The following is a 26,332-nucleotide window of genomic DNA, read 5'->3' as shown; positions in this document are numbered from 1 at the left end:
ATGTTCCTTAGGTCCCGAAGTCCCTAGCCAGTCTGTCTACTTCTCTCCACCTTTCAGAGTCTTCTTATGTTTGTTTTATACATAATATCTCGGGTTTTAGCTGTACTTAGTGGGAAAATGAGGAGTAGTGCAGCTACTCCATCTTATCCAGAACCAGAAGTCATAGCTACACAGTTTTGACATTTATAGTTTTTGGTTTAATATCTCCCCAGCGAACAGTAATGCCAGTCTCCAGCACTGTTTGTCATTAGTAGACAGTTTCCATGTAAACTCATTGGCTTTATTCACGTCACAGGTGTCACCCAGTATGGTTGCAAGGCTGCCTCTTGCTGTAGTATTGCTGAAAAATCAAATCCCATTTAATAAGACCAACTTACAGATGAATGCCTTTTTAAGGGTGCTAAAAGCAGAGATATACTAACCAAAAGACAAAGAAAAGAAATGGAAAAAAACAAAAACAAACCTACAGACTAGATGAATCCACAAAATATATTATATAGTCCTTAAATAACTGAGAGTGGGTATCGACGTTCTATGTCCTCATTATTTATGCTGCCGATCCCAAACTTATTGTTTCTCTGCTATATTTTTTCAAGCACATGACATCTCACAGAGCATTTAAGAGAAAAGTCTAAACATTTTACTTGATTTGTTATGGCCTTCACAATCGGCTTCTTTTCAGCTTAATTTTATGCCCAACTGTCTGAGATTTACAAGGCACTCCCATGTTGCTTTTTCCTCTGAGTATTTGCCTGAGAAATGCACTCATCCCCCACCACAACACAGTTCACCTGGTGTATTTCTGTACCTTAAAGCTATAAACAGACATCTCCTTGGGGACCTCTTCTCTCAGCTCTATATGCACATATATAAGGCTACCTTTTCTACAAAGCTCTGGGTTCGACAAGGGCCATCATCCCTGACACTTCGAATTCCATATTGGATTCTCAGTGTTTGTTTAATGAATTAACAACCTCCACACCTTCATCTGCTTTCCTTTCTCATTGTCCTACCTTCTGTAATCAGACATTGTTCCATCTTGCTAATTTTGGTACTTACTTTCCTTCCTTATTCATTCATGCGTTCATTTGTTCAACAAATATTTACCCTACTGAGTTTGCTACTTTAAAGGGCTAGTTGTTAAATCCAGTTGTTTTGTTACTCCCCATTCCTCTCTGTTTTTCTGCAGCAGCAAACTGGTGCCCATCGATGCTTATTGAAAGTCTCTCCTATCCTCTTGGCTAACAGAAATAAGAACACTGCCATAAAGTGGAACGTTGAAAATCCCCTAATTGTGGCACTTCTTTCTTTACCCGTTTGAAAAATTCGAAATTCCCCAAGCCAGGATATCACACAGCCCCAGATATAAGGTGAATCTTAAAAAAAAATTCTAGGGAGATCCCAAGCAATGGTTGTAAATATTCACACTTAGATGACCTTTAAGTATCCTGCATTAAATTTGTAAGATTTTCACAACATGAAATAGACTCTGGAGAAGCCATTATAATTATATTACCCTATCCATACTCAGAATACTCTGTAGTCATTTGCAGTGCAGTGATCTTGTCATTGCCATATGCTATACCACATGCAAAGCATTTCATAATTATTATAGTGGAATATATTTTTGAAACAGGTGATATTTTTTAAAAAACAGGTATTTTTAAAATATCTCTGTAGAACAGTTTTGTCCTTTAGAAGTGATGTGTAGACTCTAGATAAAGGAGTTTCTGCTACTGGTAAGAGGCAGGCTCCAAGGTGGATGGGAGTAGAACAGTCAGTTTCTCACTTTGAACAAAGGAAAGACACACCAGACTCACATTAAGATAAGTAAGTCAGCATATTTCAGTTCCAAGGTTGAGCTAGAGAAACAAACGAGATGACTGCGGTTGCCCATCTACAAAAGGAGGGTGTCCTGTGCTTTGGAGGGGACAGCTGGGATCGTGAGGTCAGTCAGCCTTCTTTCTGCTTCTGGGTTTCCAGCCTAGCAGCTGAAATGGAACTAGTCCCATCAGCCTGCAAACTAGTAAGACCATCATGAATCTAATACTTCCATCATTTTTGTTCAGAAACGGTCCCCTCTGCACACCAGTGATTACTGCATGTGGAAGCCAAGTAGTGGGTAATGGGGATGGCTGGCAGAATCCACATAGCATTGTTTTAAAACTTAATTCCTTACTTTAAAAACAATAGACTTTATGTTTTGTAACAGTTTGGAATTTATAGAAAAATAGAGAAGACAGTACAGAGAGTTCCTATATATCCTGGATTTGACCTATTATTAACATCTTACATTGGCATAGTGCGTGTGTTACAATTAATGAACCAATATTGATACATTATGATTAACTAAAGTCCATAGTTTATTTAGATTTTCTTAGGTTTTACCTTGCATCCTTTTTGTGTTCAAGGATTCCATCCAGGGTAACACATTCAGTGGTCATGTCTTTACCCTTCTCCTGGCTATGGCCATTTCTCAGACCCCCATTATTTTTGATGATGTTGACTGCTCTGAGGAGTACTTGTAAGGTATTTTGTAGGGGGCACCGCTACTGAAATTTGTCTGAGGCCATCTCATAGGACTTGAGTTATGGGTTTTCAGGAGGAAGATCACAAAGGTAAAGTGCCATTTTCGTCACCATCATATTAAGGATGCATACTGTCAACATTACTTATGACTATTGATGTTGACCTTGATCAGCTAGCTGAGGTAGGTTTGTTAGGTTTCTCTACTGTAAAATTACTCTTCCCCTCTCCCTTTCTGTACAGTACTCTCCGGAAGGAAGTCATTATATGCAGCCCATATCTAAGGAGTGAGATAAATGCTCCACATCCTTGAGGGTGGAATATCTACATAAATTATTTGGAATTATTCTTTACACATTTGTCTCTTCTTCCCATATTAATTTATTCATCTTTTATACTAGTATGGACTCATGGATATTTTTTACCTTGTGTTATAATCAAATTCTGTTTTATTTCTTTTGCTCAAATTGTTCCAGCTTGGCCGTGAGGAGCTCTTTTACTTGTCTCCTGTGTTCCTGTGGCGTCCCCCCGTCAATGGTGGGCAGGGGTGTTTGTTTTGTTTGTTTGGGGCACTTCCTTCCTTTCTAGCACTGCTAGATGCTCCAGGCTCGCTCTCTATATGTTCTGCACCGATCCTAGAATCAGCCACTTCTCTCATGAGCCTTGGTTCCTTTTATTGGAGAATGGTGTTAGAAACCAAGATTTAGGTGAAGAAGTGTTTGTTGCTACTGGAGTATTGTTTCTTTTAGGCCCTCTCAGATGATAGAGCAAAGAAATATATGTATATATACTAACCTTTGTATGTATGAGGTATGATCAAACACTGTGGTAAATGCTGAAATAAAAAAAATTATTACAGTAACAGACACATTGCCATTAACCCCCCTCAAAATACTCCCTCTCGCTTCAGACACACTTATCCCATCGTTCTTGCCACTTTCTGAAGTAGTTCTGAAAGTCCTCTTTCGTGAGTGTCTTTAGTTGCGCTGTCGTGGTTGTCTTGATGTCCCGTATGACACGGAGCATTGTCGTGATGGAGGATGATTTACAGCACACTTGAAAACACACCTTCTCTCAACCGTAGCTCACACTCAACTGACTGCACTGAACAAGTTGAAACTTGTCACACACTGTTACTAAGGTTTGATGCGCTGCTTCCCATATTGAAGATCCCTGCCTTTCCATTGGATGGTACTTGGCTTGGCAGCAGCATTCACCATATTTTGTGATCATAACAGAAAGGCTCCATGACACACATCACTTCTGGTATATGGCAATTTCTGTCAAATTAAAACATTACAGTGTATCATCATCCACCTTATTCACTGGATCTGGCACCGTGTGATTTCTTGTTCTTCTCCAAAGTCAAAATGATTCAGGACATCGAGGCAGCTATGACAGTGCAACTGAAGACACTCGTGAAAGAGGACTTCCAGAACTGCTTCTGAAAGTGGCAAGAATGATGGGATAAGTGTGTTTGAAGTGAGGGGTAGTATTTTGAGGGGGATTAATGGCAACGTGTCTTTCACTGTAATAAATTTTTTTTATTCTAACATTTACCATATCTTTTGATCACACCTCGTACACATGTCTGTAAATATTCCTATATATAACCATTTGTGTTTATATAGAGCTAAATATACTGATGTCTCAAACTCTAATCCATTACCATGACTTATTCTAGCCTCCTCTCCTTGCCTACTTGTAAATTCCTATTCCAACAGTGAAACCTAGCTCCAGTTTCAGTCATCTATATATTTAATTGTTCCTTTCCAGTATACATGCATAGCAGCATCAGAATTTTTAACCATAGAATACAGTGCTTGTGTGTAATTCCTTTTGCCTTTAGTCTTACAGGCCCCACTCATTTCCAAAACGACTTACGTGAGTATCTTTTCCCCCTCCTTCACCCCCATCTTTGAAATTATTTCACATATTTGTAATTTAGTTGGATTCTCTTGTCACAGTTTGCACCTGGGATCCCGTGACCTCCTAAATGATTTTTTTAAATGTGCATACTTTAAGGTTCAGTATTTGTGCTATAAAGTTCTGTGGGTTATGAAAAGTGTGTAATGTCAATGGAACAGAATAGAAAGGCCAAAAATAGACCCACACAATTACAGTTAACTGATCTTTGACAAAGAAGCAAAACAGTTAAATCGAGAGAAGATAGTCTTTCAACAAATGGTACCTGAACAATTGGATATCCACATGTAAAGAAATAAAAGAATCTCGATAAATATTTTACAGCTTTCAAAATGCACCTTAGACCTAAACATGAAATAAAAAAACTAAAATTTATATTAATAGTTATAAAAGGAGTAGCCATGTCCACCTTTCTGTCAGTCTTTCTGAATGCAATCTTCTCTTTTTTCCTTACTCCCTCCTCCCCACTTGGTTCTTTTGCTTCTTCATTTTCATATCACCTGATATGGCTGCTGTAGCCCCAACTTAGTTCAAGCGTTCACCACCACTTGGTTCAATCTGAAGTGAAAAATTCTCGGGAGATTTTCCTGCATATAAGATTATATCATCTGTGAACAGAGATAATTTTACTTCTTCCTTTCTTATTTGGACACCCTTTTTTTTTTTCTTTTTTCTTGCCTAATTGCTCTGGCTAGGACTTCCAGCAGTATGTTAAACAGAAGTGTTGAAAGTGGGCATACTTGTTTTAACAAGTATGATCTTAGAGGAAACTGATTTCAGAGGAAACTCTTTCAGTCTTTCACCATTAACTATGATGTTTGTGGTGGGTTTTTTCATATATGGCTTTTATTGTTTTAAGGTATTTTCCTTCTATTCCCAGTTTGTTGAGTGTTTTTATCATGAAAGAGTGTTGAATTTTGTCAGATGCTTTTTCTGCATCAATTGAGATGGTCATGTGCTTTTGCTCTTCCTTCTGTTAATGTGGAGTATTTCATTGATTTTCATATGTTGAACCATTTTTGCATTCCAGGAATAACTCCCACTTGGTTCTGGTGTATAATCCTTTTAATATGCTGCTAAATTTGGTTTGATATTATTTTGTTCAGGATTTTGCATCAGTGTTCATAAGTTGTATTGTGATGTAGTTTTTTTGTAGTATCTTTGTCTGGCTTTGATATGTAGGCCTCATAGACTGAGTTAGAAAGTATTCTCTCCTATTCAGTTTTTGGAAAAGTTTGAGGAATTTGTCCATTTCATCTCGATGATCTCATTTGTTGGTGTACAGTCCTTCCTAATATGCTCTTTTTATTTCTGTAGACTTGGTAGAAGTCCCCGCTTTCATTTCTGATTTTAGTAATTTCAGTCTTTTCTCTTTTTTTCTTAGTCATTCTAGCCAAAAGTTTGTCAGTTTTGTTGATCTTTTAGAAGAATCAGCTTTTGGTTTCATTGTTGTTGTTTTTTTCTATTCTCTATTTTGTTTATCTCTACACTAACCTTTATTATTTCCATCCTTAGGCTATCTTTTAGTTTAGGTTGTTCTTTTTCTAGTTCTTTAGTTGATTGTAAAGTTAAGCTATTGATTTGAGGTCATTCTCCTCTTTTAAAGTAAGCATTTATAGCTATAAATTTTCACCTTAGTACTGCTTTTGCTGTGTCTATAATTTTTGGTATGTTATGTTTTCGTTTTCATTAGTTTGTAAGTATTTTCCAATTTTTCTTGTAATTTCTTCTTTGATCCATTGGTTGTTGAAGAGTGTTTTCTTTAATTTCCCCTAATTTGTGCATTTTCCAGTTTTCCTTCTGTTATTGATTTCTAACTTCATTCTGTTATGGTTGGAGAAGATACAGTGTATAGTGTCTGTCTGTTAAAATCTATTTAGACTTAATTTGTGGTTTAAACATACAGTCTATCCTAAAAAATGTCCCATGTACACTTGAGAAGTGTATTTTATCTCATGGGGCAGTGTGTTCTATATATGTCTATTAGATGTAATTGATTTGTTGGGTTGTTTAAGTCATCTATTTCCTTACTAATCATCTGTCTTTTATTTTGTGAGTGGGGTGTTGAAGGCTCCAGCTATTATGGTAGAACTGTCTGTCTATTCCTCCCTTCAATTCTATCAGTATCTGCTTCACATATTTTAATGATCTGTGATTAAGTACATATGTGTTTATAATTGTTATGTCTTCTTGCTCTTTTGAACCTTTTATTAATACATAATGTCCTTCTTTGTTTCTTGTAATCTTTTTGCTGTGAAGTTCGTTTTGTTTGGTATTAGTTAAACCACCTCTTCTTTTGTTTGGTTACTATTTGCATGGAGTGTCTTTTTCCATCCTTTTACTTTCTATCTGTTAGTGTCTTTGAATATAAAGTAAGGCTCTTGTAGACAGAATATGGTTGGGTTATGTTTTGTTTTTTTAATCCATTCTGCAAGTCTCTATTTTTTGATTGGAGAGTTTAATCCATTTATACCTCTGAAGCAGCACTCAACGATCAGAACACAGATCTTCAGTGTTTGGGGGACAGGGTCCTTCATCCTCACTCCTACCCCCTCCCCACTGTCCCAAAGACTGCATGCAAGCTGCTCCAGGAACATGTTCATAGCTGCCTGCTAAGGGAATGGGGAGTGGGGTTGCTGAACGAAGCTGGATTTGACTGAAATTAACTGCAATTTACAGTCGAAACCATCCCCTGAAAGTTGCAAACCTTCAGTAGACTTCAGAGTTTCAAAATAGTTACATCAGATAGATTCTGCCCATATAGTTTTTGTGTGGATGAGGAGACATATCCCGATACTTCCTATTCCACCATCGTCACTGAATCCTGTATTCTTATATTTTAAAAATTTGTGCTTAAATTCTAAAGTTAATCGACAGTGCTGTCCTCCTTCAGCACAATACAAGGACTTCCCAGTACTCTTTACTGCAATTAACGCTTGTTTCAGTGGCTCCATATAAATCCCACTTTCTTGGCTTCCCTTTGCTTCTTTCATCCCAGTTGTTCCTGCTGGGTGCAGTTTCCTTCTTGCTGAAGTGAATGGTAAACTTAGCCTCTTTTCCCCCTAAAATGTCTTGACTTCACTTTTGCTCTTGAAAAAGATTACCAGAGTAGAGAACTCTAAATTGATGTATTTCCTCCTAGGACTTTGAAGATATTTTTCAGTTGTCTTTCAACATAATCTTTTAATTATCTCCTATCATTTTTCATAATCAATGAGATGTGTCATTCCTTTGTTTTAGGGTCTGATAAACTCAACAGCCAATAACATTTATTAAGATCACTTTGGTAACACTATGCATGCATTCATTTCATTCTTACAAAAATCTTATGATTTTTTTCCTCCTATTCCAAAGGACAAAACTCAGAGAGTACAAGTCTTATCCAAGGATAAATAGAGCATAGCTAGAATTCAATCCCATGTCTTTCAAAATACAAAGCCTGCTTTGGACCTGTTTCTCAAATGCTACAGAGCAGTCAGACAAGATAGGTAAAGAGAAGTATCCACTGGAAACAAGAGCAGATTTCCCTATCCTAACTCACCAAGAAGCAGTCTCTTTGATTTCCTCCAAGATCATCAACTCTGAGAAAGTTTTTGCCAAACTTAAGACCCTGTAGGTAATTAAGCACTGATCGCAAAGGCCTCCCTCTTGGATATATCAACTTGCAATCTGTAAAGGAAAAGAATAAAGAGCTGTCACTTCCCTGTGCCCTCTTGTCTTGGAATAAGAAGGGGATTGTGTGTCTCCATTTAGGTTTTGTGTAGTGTTCTCTTAACAAAACCTACTGAGTGTTTTTCCTTCTGTGTTACATGTGGAACTCACTCTTATCAGAGGCCTGATTGCTCCAAGTAATTACTCTCAGAGAAATGTCAGAGAAAATTGACATTTTGGTGACACTGTTAAGAGGACTTGGCTCTACTCCAACAAAATTAGAGATTAAGATTGAAATTCCACAAATTGAGTTTCCAGATTAAAAATTTAATTGCACTTAGATATATCTAGAATTCAATCTCATTGTTGTAGTTTTGTCTTTCAGAATGGTTTGCCATGCAGCTGTTCCTGTGTGAATACTGCTTCTCACCATTAAATTCAGAAATAGGTGGCAACTCTGCTCAGCGTTCCACTATCTCATAGCACTCGTTTTTGTACTCCAAAATCACTTCTCCTTCAGATGACCTTGGGATTTCTTCTACTCCTTCCCAAGGTCATCTGAAGGAGAAGTGATTTTGGAATACAAAAACAGGTGCTTCTGAGTTCTGAGAAGGTCTGGCAGCTCTTCTTCCATTATTTAACCAGTACTTTACCAGTTGTTTGGTTCGTAAGTATTACCATATGAGTATGTTTGGAGGGCCCAACTTAGAAAATAATTGATACTAAGGTCACATAAAAGCCCTTCTTAAGAGTGTGAAAATGAAAATGGAATGTATGATTCTTATTTTTGTACTATTCTCTTTGTCTAGTACATGTGGACTTTGAGGTCTGGTTATACAGTAAAAGATTAATTTTACCCAAAGAAGGGGCTGACCATTGCCCTCAGCTTCTAGGAAGTGGTCTCTAAGTTCTTGGAATGTCTGGTCTGATAAGTGTCTTTGTTTATCTGGGGGTCTTGGGCCACACTAGGTAGTGTACATCATACATGTTTTTTAGGGTGGGGGCTTTAGGTTGCACAGTATCTGCTAGACCTTCAGAGAGACTGGAAACTAAGGTCATCCACTTGGCAATCAACTATGTCTAGGTGACCAAACCCCAATAAAAACTCTGGACACCAAGGTTCAGGTGCACTTCCCAGGTTGGCAGCACTCCATGCTTGCCGTCGTACATCATTGCTGGATGAAATTAGCACTATCCACAGCTCTACTGGGAGAGGACGACTGGAAGCTCCATGCATGGGACTTTCCTAGACTCTGCCTCCATGTGCCTCTCCCCTTGCTATTTATACTCTGTATCCTTATGCTATAACAAGCCATACTGTGAGTCTAACAGCTTTCAGTGAATTCTGTGAGGCTTTTTTTTCTATTCGATTGTCAAACCTGAACGTGGGCTGGGGAATCCCTAAATTTGCATTGGTGGCAGAAGTGGGGGTGGCATTGCGGATTTCTGAACTTTGTACTGCTATATTTGTTTTCAAATCCAACCTCACCATTTCTCATTTTCTTAGCTGCAAATCACAGGTAACTATTTACAGGATTGTTCTGATGTATATCTTGATGTAAAGTGTTGTATATAAAGCATCTAGAATAATGCCTTAACTGTAGCCGACTCTTAATAAAGACTCTTCCCTAAAGTGCTTATCATCTGATTTTTCAATCAGGAATAATACAGTATCACATGGAGGAATATTCATATAAAGTACCTCCAATGGTGATGATAAATAAGTCTTGGTTTACTCTTTTCAGCTCACATCCAGGATTTTCTCCTTATTTTAATTCTTGGATGTATAGGAATATGATGCCTTTGAATGATGCCTTTTCAGTAACTACACAGTATTTATAATTTAAAAGCTGGAATAACTTCAGCAAAGAATGGTTGAGGCAGGGGATAGGGCAGGCCAAATGGTAAGAATTTTTGTTGGTAACATTTTGAGTTTGAAGTAGCTGTGGATCTTCTAGATAGACTTGTCTATGTGAAAGATAGAATGAAACTCAAGGGAAGTCAGTCCTTCATCTATAAAAAGAAGCAACATACTCACCTACATTAGGAATTAGTGAAGGTAACAGAGCGAATGTCTCTCACTATTGCAGTTTTATTTTTTAATTATTATTTTCCCAGAATGATGAAAGCTGTATAAATAAAACATAACCAATCAAAGGTAGAGCAAACTAACTTAAAGGTCTGCATTACAAAGCTTTGGGTTCCCCTGTTTTTGCCCTAGAGCAGACAGTCTCTGTTGCTCCACACTGGAGTAGAGAAATAAGTACCAGCATGCTTCTCCTCCTAAACATGATTTAGACTTTACGCGAGGAAGGTTGAAGTACACTAAGAATTTGAAATATATAGGTTATTTTCTGTACCTATTAGATCAGTTAAGCAAAGGCAGTTAACATAGAAATATTACACATAAATAAATCCAGGGGTAAAAAAAAAAATCTCTCCTTGAACTCCAAACTACTTGAAAGACATGATGGTTATTATTAGTTTTGTCATTTTTCCAGTTTGACAGGTAACAGATAACATGGGATTGTGTAATGACCATGACCTATTGGACACCTCCAAATTTGAATCCTGTCTGTTCCACTTATGGATAGGACCTTCAGCACATTTGTTACTTAGCTTTTTTTTTTTTTTTTTACTTTTGCCTGCATTTGAAAGATGGGAATCCAACCATGTGTGTTTGTCAAGTGGATTACACAGGGTAGGGAACCAAACACAGTAGGGTACTTCCTAAGTATTTGTTACTGTCATTGGCACGCAAGTCTTCTCCTTTCCTCCTTTCTACATTTGTTGGCTTAGGTTGTTAAAATAATCTTTCTTTGCTTGCGTGGCTTGGTCGTTACCTTTTTAACCTTTATTTTTTTAGTTTTATCAAAGTCTGCATAGGCAGAGTTTAAAGAATCAGTTTATTACAAAAATCAGCAGTTCCTTGTACTCTCCTTAAACACATGCCTCCTTCCCCCTCTCAAGTGACAGCCACTTTCAACTTTTCTAGGTGATTCTTTTGGCATTTATCTCCGTATTGCTTAGTAACATACTTAGTATTGCTGCTCTTTATTGTTCTTTTCTATTTGCTCATTGTCTCTTTACTTTGTACTACGGAAGACAAGGGTTAAGCTCTCTTCTACCTTTTCTCATCACCTCCTTTCCTATCCTCCCACCTTCCCAACGTACGTATCCCATAATTGTATGCATCATTATGATCACATGAACACTATTCACTGCTGAGCAGTGCAATTTCCTATGATTGCTGTTTGCTTCCAGCACACGTTTTTGGTTTCCTTGGAGTTAATATTTATCTTATTTTTTCTTTGTCTAGATTTCTATGTTCTTTTACTAAATCAACTCTCAAACTCTCTGCCATCATCTCTGTCTCTTCTCAGACTTTCAGGTGTGTTGAGGTTTTGATAAACCAACACATCTATCTATTATTTATTAAACATTTTTGAATGATAAACCAACACACCTATATATTTCAGTAGGTTCATCTCCAGAGGCATTTTCTGAGCCTCTTGTTTTGGAGGCTCAGCTGTCATACTGAGTTTCCTTCAGTTCTTCCCTGTGTGGGCTGTCTTATTCTGGGATCCCATGTCTCTTTTTGATTTACTCCGTCATTCAGGTGAAACATCCTCCAATAGATTCCTGAGAAGGGGTATGTAAGAGGGTACAATTTATTGAGACCTTACATGTCTGAAGATGTTTTTATTGTCCATACACACTTGAATGATAGTTTTGCTGAATATAGACTTCTAAATGGGAAACTGTTTTACCTGTGCAGCCTTTTAGCTTTCATTGTAGTTTTTGAGAACTCTGAAGGCATTCTGATTCTTAATTCTTTGTATATGGCCATTTTTTCCTTGTTAGGTTTCTCTTTGTCTCCATTATTTTGAAATTTCCTTGAGATGTGTACCTCAGTATGTCTATTTGTATCCATTATGGACTCCTTTAATCTGGATACTCATGCCCTCCAATTCTTAAAATTTTTACAGAATTATTCCATTGAGAATTTCCTTCCTATGTTTTTCTCCTTTCTTTCAAGCACTCCTTATTTTAAAATTGGATTTTTGGGGAGCCAGTCCTTTAATTTTTTAAAAAAATATTTTCTCTGCTATTTTCTTTCTATCTTTTTTACTCTGCATTACAGGAAATTTTCTTTATTTTATTAACTTTCTTTTGAATCTTCCATATAGAAACATTTCTGTTTCTATAGTTTTAAAAATCTAAAGTCTTTTTATTTCTTTGATTGTTTCTTTTTATAGCATAACTTGTTTCTTTCTATACAACAACTTTGTTAACGGATAAAGTATTTTCTCTCATTTCTCTGAGGATAGTTGTTTTAATTTAGTTGTTTGGGTTTTTATTTTATTTTGTCTTTCTTTTTCCCTGCCTAGGCTCTATTTCCTCTGTTACTCTTTTCTTTTTCTTTTTATCTCTCTTTCATGTTAGAAGTTTTCCTCAGATGGTCATTTGTTGTTTGCTCATATTTAACTGGGAAACTAAAAAGCATATTGGGAGTCCTAAGTGCGTGGACTGGGCTTGTTTCATCTTAGCGAAACCTAGCTCAGTATCGTTCAGTCCATCCTCTAATTTTCCCCACCTTGCAGGGCTACCCGAGGTCAAGAAGCAGGTAGGAAATAGGGCTGTTCTAATCCTTCATTTTAAATATGTTGGCCTGTATCTGCTATCTCACAGTCCATAGAATTTTCTTTTATTGTCTTCTGAGAAGAAACCTCCTGTTTTCTGTTGGGGAGTATGGTGGGCATGTTAGGTACCTGCTCAGCTGTGTGTGTGTGAGAGGATCAGGAACTTGAAATTCAAACAATTTCTTATACAACATCTTTGGGCTTTTTGGGGGTAAAGTTAGTGCCACTTGTATCCCTACTTCGAGGGGTGACCGGAGCCACTAGTTCATTCTGAAGCGTAAATGGGGTTGAATCTTGGATTCTTCTATTTATTAAGCTAGTTAATTGCTCATCAGTTGTCTTTTCAGTTTCTAAAATTTGATACTGTTTTCTCTAGATCTCTTTGTTTTTAGTCTCTTTTAGAAATGCCTTTACTGTCATTTTAGTGGGATTTCAAGAAGTGAAAGTGAATCCATGAGTTTAATCTGCCATCTTTAATAGAATCTATTTTTTTCCAGTTACAGTTTCAGGTGTACAGCGTAGTGATTAGACATTTATATGCCTTATGAAGTGATCACCCCGACTGATAAATCGGGGACCTATCTGACACCATACATAGTTATTACAATATTATTGACTATATTCCCTATGTTGTACTTTACATCCCCATGACTGTTTTTATAACTAGCAAGTTGTACTTCTTAATCCGTTCCCCCTTTTCATTCACTCCACTGATACCCCCCAATCTGACAAACCTCAATTTATTATGTGTATCTATGAGTGTGTTTCTATTTTGTTTATTTTGTATTTTAGGTTCCACATATAAATGAAATTATATGACATTTGTCTTTCTCTGTCTAACTTACTCCACTCAGCACAATACCCTATAGGTCCATCCATGTTGTTGCAGATGGCAAGATTTCATTCTTTTTTATGGCTGAGCAATATTCCATTGTATATATGTATCACCTCTTCTTTATCCATTCATCCATCGATGAACACCCAGGTTACCTCCACATCTTGGCCATTGTAAACAATGCTGCAATGAACACATGGATTCACATGTCCACTCGAAGTAGTGTTTTGGGTTTCTTCGAATAAACACCCAGAAGTGGGATTACTGGGTCCTTCTTTGTCTCTTGTTATAGCCTTAGTTTTAAAGTCTATTTTGTCTGATACAAGTATTTTTTAGTTTCCATTTGCATGAATTATCTTTTCCATCCATTTACCTTCAGTCTGTTTGTGTCTTTGGATCTGAAGTGGTTCTCTTGTAGGCAGCAATTTTCCTGGATTGGGTATTCTTATCCATTCAACCACCCTAGGCCTTTTGATTAGAGCAAATAAACTGTTTACATTTAAAGTAATTATTGACAGTATGTAATCATTGCCATTTTATTATTCACATTTTTTATCTTATTTTTTCTTCTTAAAGAACTCCTTTTAACATTTCTTGTAATACTGGTTTGGTGGTGATGGACTCCTTTAGCTTTTTCTTGTCTAGGAAGCTCTTTATCTGTCCTTTGATTTTAAATGATAGCTTTGTTGGGTAGTGTAATCTTGGTTGTAGGTCCTTGCTTTTCATCATTTTGAATATTTTGTGCTAGTCCCTCTGGACTGCAAAGTTTCTATTAAGCAATCAGCTGACAGTCTTACAGGAGCTCCCTTGTAGGTAACTAACTGCTTTTCTCTTTCTCCTTTTAAAATTCTCTCTTTGTCTTTAACCTTTGGCATTTTAATTATGTTGTGTCTTGGTGTTGGCCTCTTTGGGTTCATCCTGTTTTGTGTGGGCCTCTTTGGGTTCATCTTGCACTTCCTGGGCTTATATGACTTTTTCCTTTGCCAAGTTAGGGAAGTTTTCAATCATATTTTTTCAAATAGGTTTTTAATACATAGCTCTCTTCTAGTACCTCTATGATACAAATGTTAGTACGCTTGTTGTTGTCCCATAGGTCCCTTCAACTATCCTCATTTTTTACAATTCTTTTTTCTTTTTCCTGTTCAAATTGGGTGTTTTCTGCTGTCTTGTTTTCCAAATTGCTGATTCGTTCCTCTGCTTCCTGTAATCTGTTGATTCCCTCTAATGTATTCTTCATTTCAGTTGTTATGCTCTTCATTTCTGATTGGTTCTTTTTGATTTTTTTTTCTTTTTCTTTTTGATATTTTTGATGTTCTCCATTTTTATGTTTTCTATCTCTTTGTTGAAGTTCTCACTAAGTTCATTAATTCTTCCCCTGAGTTCATTGTGAATTCTTATAACCAGTGTTTTGAATTCTACATCTGATACATTGCTTGTCTCCTTTTTGTTTAGTTCTTTTTCTAGATTTCTATTATTTGGGACAAGTTTCTTTGTCTCATTTTGGCTGACTCCCTGTGTTTGTTTCTATATATTATGTAGATATGCTACATCTCGTAGTCTTGGTAGAATAGCCTTATATAGTAGATGTCCTCCCTGGTCACTTGAGCCAGGTGTTCCATAGTTGTCCCTTGTGTGGGTTGTGTGTGCCCTCCTGTTGTAGTTGAGCCTTGATTGCTGTTGACACTTCAGTGGGAGGCATTGAACCTCAGGCTGACTGGTTGTGGGGAATGGCTGTGACTAAGTGGATGAGCTGTTGTGCACAGGCTCACCCCATGGAGAGGGATTCACTTTAGTGGGGCTCTGGTGCTTGCCAAGTCAACCCTTTGTTTGTGTCATTTGTGGATTTGATTAGGTGGTGCTCTTGTGTGGTCTGAAGCTGGCTCCTGGTTGTGTTGGTTCTGGGGCCTCTTGGGAGGGTATCTGTTGCAGGTCAAGGTCAGCTGCTGCCCATGTCTGGCTCAGAGCTACTTATTACAAGCTACAAAGTGAATCTGCAGGTGATTGTCACCTGTGCTGGCTTTGAAAGTGCTTGGGAGAGCCTCAGCTATGAATTGAGGCCAGCTGCCACAAGTGCTGGACTTGGGCCACTTAGCAAGAGGTACAGATGAGGACATGATGAGGTACATGATGAGGACAGCTGCTTCTTGTTTTGGGGTGTGTGGATCTTTAAGAGATTTTAGCAAAGTCCACAGTGTGAGCTGGGACAGACCATTTGCATGGAAAAGCCACTGGAAGAAACTCCAGTTGGGCACTTGAGTTGGGTGGGTTCTCAGGGAATTACCAGGGTGGGGCGAACAGTGTTAGCCTGGTTGATGGAGACTCAGACTTGGTGCCTGCTTGCACCTATCAGCTATGTTGGGGGAGGGTTCAACAAAGGAGCAATGGCATCTGCTAGCACTCTGTCCCCAGAGTGATGGCATCTGCTAGCACTCTATCCCCAGAGTGAACTGCCCTGCCCCTGGCCCCTTCAGCTCTCTCCCTGAATCTAGTCAATTCAGCTCTTCACTGTATGTCCCTGGCACTTTTCAAGCTGCTGCCCCAGCATTGGAGCTCAGTAAATCTGTGAGCAAGTCTGTGTGCAGTCCCTTTAAGATCTGCAGTGCCTAGGTCTCCAGCAGCCCTCTGTTTCACTCAGCTGTGATCCATGCTGGTTTTCACAGCCAGATGTTTCTGGGCTGGGTAGCCTTATGTAGGGCTGGGACCCTTTGCTCCTTAGGGAGGACCTCCATAGCTGAGACATCCCTCCAGATTCTTAACCTGCCCGTTCAGTGTTAATGCCCTTCCTATCAGTCTCTAGTGGCTTCTTCTGTATATCCCTAGTTAATGAGGATTCTATTCAGCTAGTCTTCAGGTGTTTCTCAATGATGGTTGTTCTAGAATTCAGTTGTAATTTTGATGTGGTCATGGAAAGAGGTAAACACAGGTTTACCTACTCCCCCAGCTTGATCGAAAGTTTCTTTAATAGAATCTTTTTAAATATTTAAAATAATAAAGAACCTATTTGTCATTATTCTGTTTAATGAAATTTTCCCTGTGTGGAAAACAAGAAAATAATGAGAACAAGACCCTTTGTACAGCACTTTGCTTGTTTTAGATGGTAGGGGACCATAGAACTGGCTCCTCTAGCCAACGGGCCACTGATCCTTAGCAGCCTGGCTTTGTTTAGTCAAGGCCTTGCCTTTTTGTGCTTTGGGTGTGTTTTTGAGATCATCTGTGACCTTTTAAGTTTATTGCAATATTGCATAGATTTGCCTCTTCCCTTACTGTTGGATTTGAGGAATTCTTGAAGCAGGGTGATTTCATGTCTGTACATATTTAACCTCACATTTTGTGATTTGGGGTTTCATTCCTCTGGTTATGAAGCTCTGCCTTTCAGCATTATTTTTGTGCCAATCATACTAATATTTGCCCTTTTAGCTTCTGCCTTTTACATGAAACACTTTGACTTTTTCTGAGCTATTATTCATTATGACTATTCTCAGATTGTCTTGAGAGGGAGCATATATAGATTCACTTTTGTCTTAGGGGTCTGATGGCTAAGAGTAGTCTAATGTTATAGAGTGAATGTTTGTGTCCCCTCAAAATTCATGTGTCAAGTCCTATCCCTCATTGTGTGTATAGTTGAGATGGTGCCTCTAAGGAAGCAATTAAGGTTAAGGGAGGTCATAAGGGTGAGGCTCTGATCTGATAGAATTAGTGTTCTTATAAGAAGAGACACCAGAATATGCACTCCTCCCATAACCCACCCTTGTGTGCACACTAAAGCCATGTGAAGCCACAGTGAGAAGATGGCTATTGCTGGGACCTTTGTCTTAGAACTCTATCATCCAGAAATGTAAGACAATGAATTTTTGTTGTTTAAACTACCGAGTCAGTGGTATTTTATTATGGCAATCCAAACAAACTAATATACCTACCTTGTGTACATTTACTTGGTCTTCTAGTTTGTTTTCTTAGACTTTGGAAGAGTTGCCATTTTTCAGATATTAGCTTACAGTTGTATCTGTGCAACTAATTTCTTCCATTTTAAGCCAGGTTAGAGTTTTATAGTCAGAACAGACCAGATCTACCTCAAACTGCATTAGAGTTAGAAAATTAATTTAGTGTGTTGCAGCCAGCAATTTTTTTAATGAAATATATTGCCTGTAGTTTTGTGAAAGTTGTGTTTTTAGACTATGTGTCTGTTTACTAGGTTGAGATATAAGATGTATTTCTTAGTGCAGGTTGTGACAAAAAATATTTTAAATCCATTGCTCTAGTCAAAGCTAAACTTTTAGTCTCTCTTAGAATATTCATGGCAAGTGATCATTGTCTGAGTTTGAAGGAAGATGACGACCAGGATGGTGGACCTTGAGGAGGGATAAAAGACATAGGGAAGAGGAGAATATGGTTATCTGCTTTACTTAACCAGCCAAGTAGAGAGCCCCCAAGAGGACTCTTCTAGCAGGCACAAGCTCGAGGGGCAGGGTGATTTATCACATTTTGCGCTGTGCTCCCTAAGTGCCTTGTGCGTAACCTCATTCACTGCTCACACCATATTATATTATAATGTTTTTAATGTCTGTGACTGGGCCACATTTGTAGTTGGCACTCCATAAATGTTAACAGGAGGGAGGAATAAAAGGTTGACATCATTATCAGCCTTATTTTACTGTCATACAACGTTAATGACATGTTACTCGTGCATTAGTTGAGAAGCCATCCCACTTTCAGTTATATGTGAGGATCATGCCCACTATCGTGAATACACTGTGAATACGGTCCACTCTGTTCTGTGGAGCCAATAGCAGCAAAATTCCATCCTGTCTCTCAAGATGTTAATAGAACAGGTGGAAATCTTTTTGATCATGTAGTCTTCTAGCTTTAGTAAGAGGTAAACCGGAAGAGGCTAGGCTCTTGTAAGTCCTAAGTGACAGCATAAATTATAATACATCACATATATTCACAAAGGTAGCAGTCTTGGCAGGGTTGGGGGGGGATGGGGGAAGTAACTACTGAAGCAATTATAATATGCTCTTGTTTGGCAAGTTCAGGGTGCAGTGAGATCCTGTGGCAGGGAGACTGTCATAGTCTAAAGTGATTCAGGAAGACTTCCCAGAGCAAAGGACATCGGTAAGGAGACCTGAGGCTTCAATGGGTGTTAATCAGACAGAGAGAACAGCATGGGAGTCACATAAGGGCCCGTTCTGTTGTGATAAAAAATACGGTGAATGCCGCTGCTGAGTGCCATCCAACGGAAAGGCAGGGATCTTCAATACAGGAAGTCGTGTATAGAACCTTAGGAACAGTGTGTGACAAGTTTCAACTTTTTTGGTACAGTCAGTCGGGTGTGAGTTACGGTTGAGAGAAGGTGTGTTTTCAAGTGTGGCGTGAATCATCCTCCATCATGACAACGCTCCATGTCACACTTTGCTTCTGGTGTACAGCAGTTTCTGTCAAATGAAAAACATTACAGTGTGTCCTCATCCACCTTATTCACCGGATCTGGTACTGTGTGACTTCTGGCTCTTCCCCAAAGGCAGAATGATTCAGGACATTGAGGCAGCCATGACAGCGCAACTAAACACACTCACGAAAGAGGACTTCCAGAACTAATTCAGAAAATGGCAAGAACAATGGGATAAGTGTGTTCAAAGCAAGGGGGAGTGTTTTGAGGGGGATTAATGGCAGTGTGTCTTTTACTCTCGTATTAATAAGGTTTTTTATTTAAACATTCACCGTACCTTTTGATCACACCTTGTAGTCCTAGAGGATGGGGCTCTGTTCTGCCAGCATAGTAATCCTAGGCAGCCTGCAGGAGTCGGAAGCAGCCAAAACTGGAATCAGAAGATCACTCAGCTAGAAGAGTCTTGTTGAGTCCCAGAAGTGAGGGCCTGTGTTAGGGTGGCATTGGAGCATGGTGATAGAAATGCTGCTAAGGAAGAATCAGTGGGACTGGGCTAGTTTTTCCATGTGAGGGGCCGGGGAGGGAAGGGGTACCTTTGACTCTAGTTTTGAGGTTCAGCTCTTGGAGATGACAGTGATTGCTTTCACATTCAAGAGCAGTCAGTCTTGGGAGGGAAAATGTCGGGGAGATATGGATTTTATATCTTGAGTTGTAGAGTTCATAGTGTCCTTAGGGCACCATTTCAAAGAGTAGTCTTATTAGAAGAAAATTTTTGATGATTGATAGATAAAGCTTTCCATTTGTTCAGTATTTTTCACCCTAGAAAGCTCTTAGCTGTTGGGTGAAAAATCACATGTCATTACAGCACAGGGAATATAGTCAATAATATCATAATAACTTTGCACAGTGACAGATGGATACTAGACTTAGTGTGGTGATTACATGGTAAGGTATGTAAATGTTGAATCACTATGTTGTGTACCTGAAACTAATATATTGTATGTCAACTGTACTTTAATAAAAATTTTTAAAAATTAGATGTCATTTAAATTCAACATATTTTAATATTCTAAATCCAGGTACCCTGTTTCCCCGAAAATAAGACCTCACCAGACAATCAGTTCTAATGCGTCTTTTGGAGCAAAAATTAATATAAGACCCGGTCTTATTTTACTATGATATAAGACTGGGTATAACATATAATATTGTAATATAATATGTAATATAATATAATAATAATGTAATATAATATATACCAGGTCTTATATTAATTTTTGCTCCAAAAGACGCATTAGAGCTGATTGTCTGGTGAGGTCTTATTTTCGGGGAAACACAGTACCTATATATTTTCAGTGTGTTTCTCAGCTAGGATATGAAATTGTTACTTAATTTGGTTCATAATCAGGGTTTTTTAAAAGACAGTGGCGAAACAGATTTCCCTGTTTATAAATCAAGTATCAATGTATTATACATTTCCATGAATGAATGCCAAATAGAGGCATTGAATTAAAAGCCTCCACAGTTAGATCAGTAGTTCCTTCAGAGCCTCATTAACTTACTTTTTTCCCTTCTGGTCGTTACTCTATAGTGACGCTTTAGAAGCAATTTTCTTAAGAGAGTACAAATTGGATTCTTTCCCTTTATTTAATTGAAATTCCTAACAAGGCTTTCCACTAATGAGATATTGTATCTGTGTTAGGCTAAAATGGTTAGTTTGAGTCATTAAGTTAGCATTTCAAAATTAGAAGTTGTTGATTAAAGCTTCACTATTAACACAAGCAAAGGATTCTACTAGGTGCTACTAACACAACCATGAAAATTCATACCAGATAAAAAGTAGCAATAAGAGAAATTAGCTTGACTGTTAACACATGATAATGCCAAAAAATTTAATTAACCCTCTTTCATTGATACTGCTCAAGATAAACTTGACTTGGAGTTCCAGGATGTATTCTTTATTCAGCAATTGGGTCTTCCAGGTTCAGCATGGTGCAGTCCTAAAGGAAAACAAAGTCTCTTTTGATTATAGTGCATTCTGCTTTGATATGGAACCATATCTGGAGGATGAAATAATTTTCTTTAATGTGATAGGGGCAAAAGATCAGGCTCATTTTTTCGTTTTTATTTGATTTTTGAATGGATGTTTTTACTTCTGACCTGACTACTTTTTTTCTTTCTAGTTTAAGGTTGATAGAGAATGGTGGACGTGGATTGATTACAACCGCTTCCAGGAGCTCATCCAGGAATATGAAGACAGCAGTGGATCAAAAACATTCAGTGCAAAGGATTATATGGCCAAAACTCCTCACTGGGCATTATTTGGTGCCAGTGAAAGAGGCTTTGATCCCAAGGACATAAGATATCAGAGAAAGAACAAATCAAAGGATATTTCTGGATGTTGAGATTATCTGAATTTAGGATACTGAAGGACAAAAACTGATGCCCCAGAAAGTTTTCAGACTCCACTGTGATTTTTCCAAGGACAAATCACACAAATTGTATTTCATACACAGGAGACTGTAAGGCAGAACATGGGGATGCAAATCCCATCTTGAGGTTGGAGAGACAGCATCCACAATTTGAGGGCCTGGGACTCAGCCTCACCATTTCTTTCCAGAACTCAGTCCCTTTTCTGATTTTACTTCTGAGAAGAAAATCATTTGGGAAGAGAAGTGCACAGTCAATATTAGAAATTACCTGCCAGTTTTTAATTATAACTAGTAAGACTCCCAACAATGCTATTCATGCGAGTTTGTGTGGAATGATTATCTGTTCCTCCCTCCCTCAAGGTCTGTTGGCCTTTGGGGATTATACTGCCCTGTGGTAAGTATATCCACTCCCTTGAAGAGCTCCATCTCCTTCTTATATCTTAAGATAACACCTCCTGGAAGCAATTTAAGTTGTCGTAATTCCCAATTATTTTCAAATACTGCATAGATTACTTCAAATTTTTGCTTAGTGCCAACCCTTTAGATATTGAATTGGTTGGAAAACTGTACTAGATCTCATTCCGTTGCCATAGAAGGTAACGTATGGGCTGGATTTGAGTAAAAGCTTTCCTCTAAGAATTGCTGTATGATGTCAGTGAATAATTAACCTCACAACAAAACTTGAAACAATAAGTATAATTTGTTTTTTGTTTAAAAATTTAACATTTAAGTCCTTTATGAGTACACATATACCAGGTCTCCATTTTCTTTCCCTCTTGTAGCCCTATTTACTTTATGCAATCTGTTCTTTAAGATTCAAGTTTTTTCTAATTGAAAACATCATTAAATACTCAGTAGTTTTTAAAAGTATCATAGGTATTTTAAAAATTATTTTATCCTAAAAATGTAATTGATAACAAATCTTTTGTAGTGACTTAGAACACAAATCTTCTTTTGAGTGTTTGTTTTAAAGATGCTTCTTGTTCTGTGGTTCTAAACCCTTTCAGACCCGCCTTCCTCTTATACGTCAGCTATTTCATAACACCCTCTATTCTCTGCTGAAGTAAAATTCATAGTAATATAATCTACCTACTCCTTTAGTTGAAAACTGGGCACTGTATTTCTAAGTGATAGAGTCATAACACTTCCCTCTGTTGTGATACGGGACAGGGACAAAGTATCGCAGAAATCACAGGTTCTTTCTAGAACCACCACATCTTCAAGCTTATGATCAGTCTCCTGTTGACTTGTGAGACATAAGAGACTGGAGTGGTCTAAGTCAGTGAGGCGAGATCTCATTGAAACTCAGATGTATTAGTGGTCATTGAATAGAGATAGAAAAACACCTTAAATTAGAATGAAGCATTAAAAAAAAACAAACAAAAAAAACACCCACAAGAGGTTATGCAAAGGAGCCCACACAGATGAGTTCCTATTTGTGTCAGGTAACTGGGCATCCAGTTGTTGGAAAATACCTCAGAGGCTGCCATGAGCAGTGAGGCAGGAGGCAGAGCCCACGAGGCTTTGGACCATCCCTCGACCTTTTTTTAAACCAGGCAACTCTGCTTTTATTTTTTTAATGAAGTTCTACTTAATTTTTAACTTGGACAAAGATATGCATATTCTGTTGCTTCAAAGAAAAAAAATAATAACAAACCTCTCAGCTCCAGAATGAGTCCCCCTAACTCCATTAGCTTTAGGTATATAACTCAGTAGTTTTTCTTCCCCCTAGAAAAAATGTTTGCTTTATATTAAAAAATTAAAACAACATGGCATATTAATCACAGTTCACAGTCACCACAAAACGATTTAAATGCCTAGGAAAAGTACAGTGGAATCCATGTGAAAAAATTCAGTAAGTTTGCTGAGCAGTATTAAAGTAGAAGAGAAAGAAAAGCTTGAAAATTCTAAGAAAGTGAGCTATTTAAAAAATAGCATTCTAAATGACCAATGGAAGTTATAAATTGGAGCTTGAGCAAATGATTCTAACATTCACCTGAAAAATTAGCCAATCAGGTAAGAATAATTACAAAATTCTAGAAAAATAAAGCAAATTGCTTTATAAGATATTAAAATATGTTATCTAAAAATAATTAAAACAATATGAAATAAAAGATCAACTTCCAAAATTACAGGGTAAGGATCTTAGTGAACTCAGTCTCCTTTTAAAACAATGAAAATATGGGCAAAACAACTAAAATCAATGAATTTTAGAATTCTGACATTTAACTTCAAAGGTACACAACAAACTGAAAATCATCTGTTAAGAGAAACTACTGCAATAAAATTAACTGTTGGATTCTCGTCAGAAAACATGGAGGCCAGAAGATAGTGGGATGATATCTTCTAAGTGCTGAAAGAAAAGACTTTCAACCAAGAATTCTATAACTAGTTAAATCCTCCTTCAAAAATAAAGAAGAAATGAAGACATTTCCAGATTTAAAAAAATAATAAGACAGTTCATCACTAGCAGACCTGCCCTACAAGAAACACTAAAGGGAGCTCTTCAGGCTTTAATGAAAGTATTATACACTAGACACTAACTCAAAGCCACATGAAAGAAAAAGAGCACTGGTAAAAATAACCACATAAGTTTTATAAAAGACATTATAAACTTAATTTTGTTTGTTAACTCTCCTATCTGTTTTAAGACAGCTGCCTCAAGCAATAATTATAAAACTGTGTTGGTGGACTTATAATGTATAAAGACGTAATTGGTGTGACAATAGCATGAAAGAGTGTGGAGGGAATATAGGTATAATATTGGAGCAACTCTTGACTATCACTATTAAAATTAAGTTAGTATGAATTCAAAGTAAATTGTTTTCAGTTAGGATGCTAATTGTAATCCCAAGAGCAACCAGGAAGAGAATTAATCAAAAAACATACAAAATGAATGTGATTCTGCTCCTAATTTCAATGTGTGGGCTTTTTTCCTCACAGCAAGCTAATCTCCAACATCAGCTGGGTATCCATCCTACAATTCAATTAAATTCTGACGCTGTCTACTGGGAGAGAGGGTGAGATGCCACAAGTTATGCCACAGTCCCACAAGGCTGCCCCCCCAACCCCACTTCAGATTCTAGTCACAAGTTCAGGTTGTCACCTGTGCTGCTTTCTGACTGACTGGCTATAGATTGGAGGTTCCCATCCTTGGGTTCAACTAATTTGGTAGAGCAGGTCACAGAACTCAGAGAAACATTTTACTTATTTGATTACTGGTTTATTATAAAAAGGCTATAACTCAGGAACATCCAGATGGAAGATATGCAGAGGGCAAGGTATGGGGAAAGGGCTCAATGCTTCCATGTCCTCTCCAAGAGCTCCACTCTCCAAGTAGCTCCACGTGTTCAGCAACCTAGAAACTCTCTGAACCCCATCTTTTTGGGCTTTTATGGAGGCTTCATTACATAGGCATGGTTGATTAAATCATTGACCATTGGTAATTACCATCAATATCCAGCCCCTCACCTCTCCCTAGAGGTCGGGAGTGGGACTGAAAGTTCCAACCCTCTGATCACATCATTGGTTCCCCCGGGCAGGCAGCCCTTATCCTTAGGTTACCTAGACGGTTTCCAAAAGTCAGCTCATTAGCATAACAAAAGACATCGTTTCACTCTCATCACTTAGGATGTTTTAAGAGTTTTAGGAGCTCTGTGCCAGGAATCAGGATGAAAACCAAATATATATATTTTTATTATAAATCACAATATCACAAAGAAACAATGGAATTTAAAAAATACACTAGAAATCTAACACAAAATAAGGCAGTAATAGGAATAGAACAACACAGGTATAAGACATTAAAAAACAAATAGCAAAAATGTCAGGCATAAATCCTACCTTAAGTATGTTATGTAAATGGATTAAATACCCTGATCAAAAGAGATGGCAGAATATATTTTAAAAGAAAATACAATTATATGCTATCTGCAAGAGACTCACTTTAGATTCTAAGATGAAAAAGATATACCATGAAACAGTAACCAAAAGAGAACTAGAGTGGCTATACTAAAAAAAAAAAAAAAAACTAGGGACAAAAGACATTTTTATAATAATAAATCATTTATAAACATATCTTACTAGAAAGATGTAATGATTATAAACATACATGTGCCTAACAAAAGAGCCTCTAAATAGGTGAAGGAAAACCTGACAGAAATGAAGGGAGAAAGACAACTCAATGAGACATGCATAACCCACTGTCAGTGATGGGTAGGACAACTAAGCAGATGATCAACAAGGAAATAGAAGATTTGAGCAACACTATAAACCAGCTGCACCTAACAGACTCCATAGTTCACCCAACAGCAACACTTTATTCTCAAGTGCACATGGAACATTCTCTAGTACAGATCATATGTTAGATCATAAAACAAGTCTCAATAAATTAAAAAGGATTATAATTATACAACGTATGTTCTGTGACCAAGTGAATGAAATTAGAAATCAACAGTAGAAGAAAAGTTGGGAAATTTGCAAACATAGTAGGGAATATGCTCTGAGAAATGCATCATTAGGCAATTTCATCCTTTTCCAAACATCATAGAGTGTACTTAACACAAACCTAGATGCTATAGCCTACTACATACCTAGATAGCTTCTGTTGCCAAGGCTACAAACCTGTACAGCATTACTGTACCGAATACTGAAGGCAATTGTAACACAATGATATTTGTGTGTGTAAATATACAGGGTACCAAAAAAAAAAAATGTGTACACATTTTAAGAAAGGAAAAAACTATTAAAATTGTAGTATTCAATATACACTGATAACAAAAGATGAATACAAGTCACGTTTGACTTCTGCAATTACAAGATGTGCTCAAAGTGGTTACCATCAGCGTTCCAGACACTTCTAATTACAGCAAACTACTGCTTGAGCAACTCTGACCAAAATGTCCACTGGTATACATTTTTGGGGCACCCTTGGTAT

The 26,332-nt window shown here is 37.5% G+C and overlaps 1 protein-coding gene across 3 annotated transcripts in view; it reads left to right on the top strand.

The window, feature by feature from the left end:
* LOC117024741 (S-adenosyl-L-methionine-dependent tRNA 4-demethylwyosine synthase TYW1) overlaps window positions 1–22,771 on the top strand; it is a 210,046-nt gene extending 187,275 nt beyond the window's left edge. For all 3 annotated transcript variants that reach the window (XM_033110219.1, XM_033110217.1, XM_033110218.1), the window contains exon 16: window positions 21,148–22,771. In XM_033110219.1, coding sequence (XP_032966110.1) covers window positions 21,148–21,369 — 222 coding nt within the window. In that variant the 3' untranslated portion in view covers window positions 21,370–22,771. The remainder of the gene's footprint in view (window positions 1–21,147) is intronic.
* Window positions 22,772–26,332: the final 3,561 nt, after the last annotated feature.

The sequence above is a fragment of the Rhinolophus ferrumequinum genome, chromosome 7 (assembly GCF_004115265.2).
Source record: "Rhinolophus ferrumequinum isolate MPI-CBG mRhiFer1 chromosome 7, mRhiFer1_v1.p, whole genome shotgun sequence".
Classification (NCBI taxonomy): Eukaryota; Metazoa; Chordata; class Mammalia; order Chiroptera; family Rhinolophidae; genus Rhinolophus; species Rhinolophus ferrumequinum.
The sequence above is the reverse complement of the archived record's forward strand: the minus strand, read 5'-3'. Positions and strand labels throughout refer to the sequence as shown.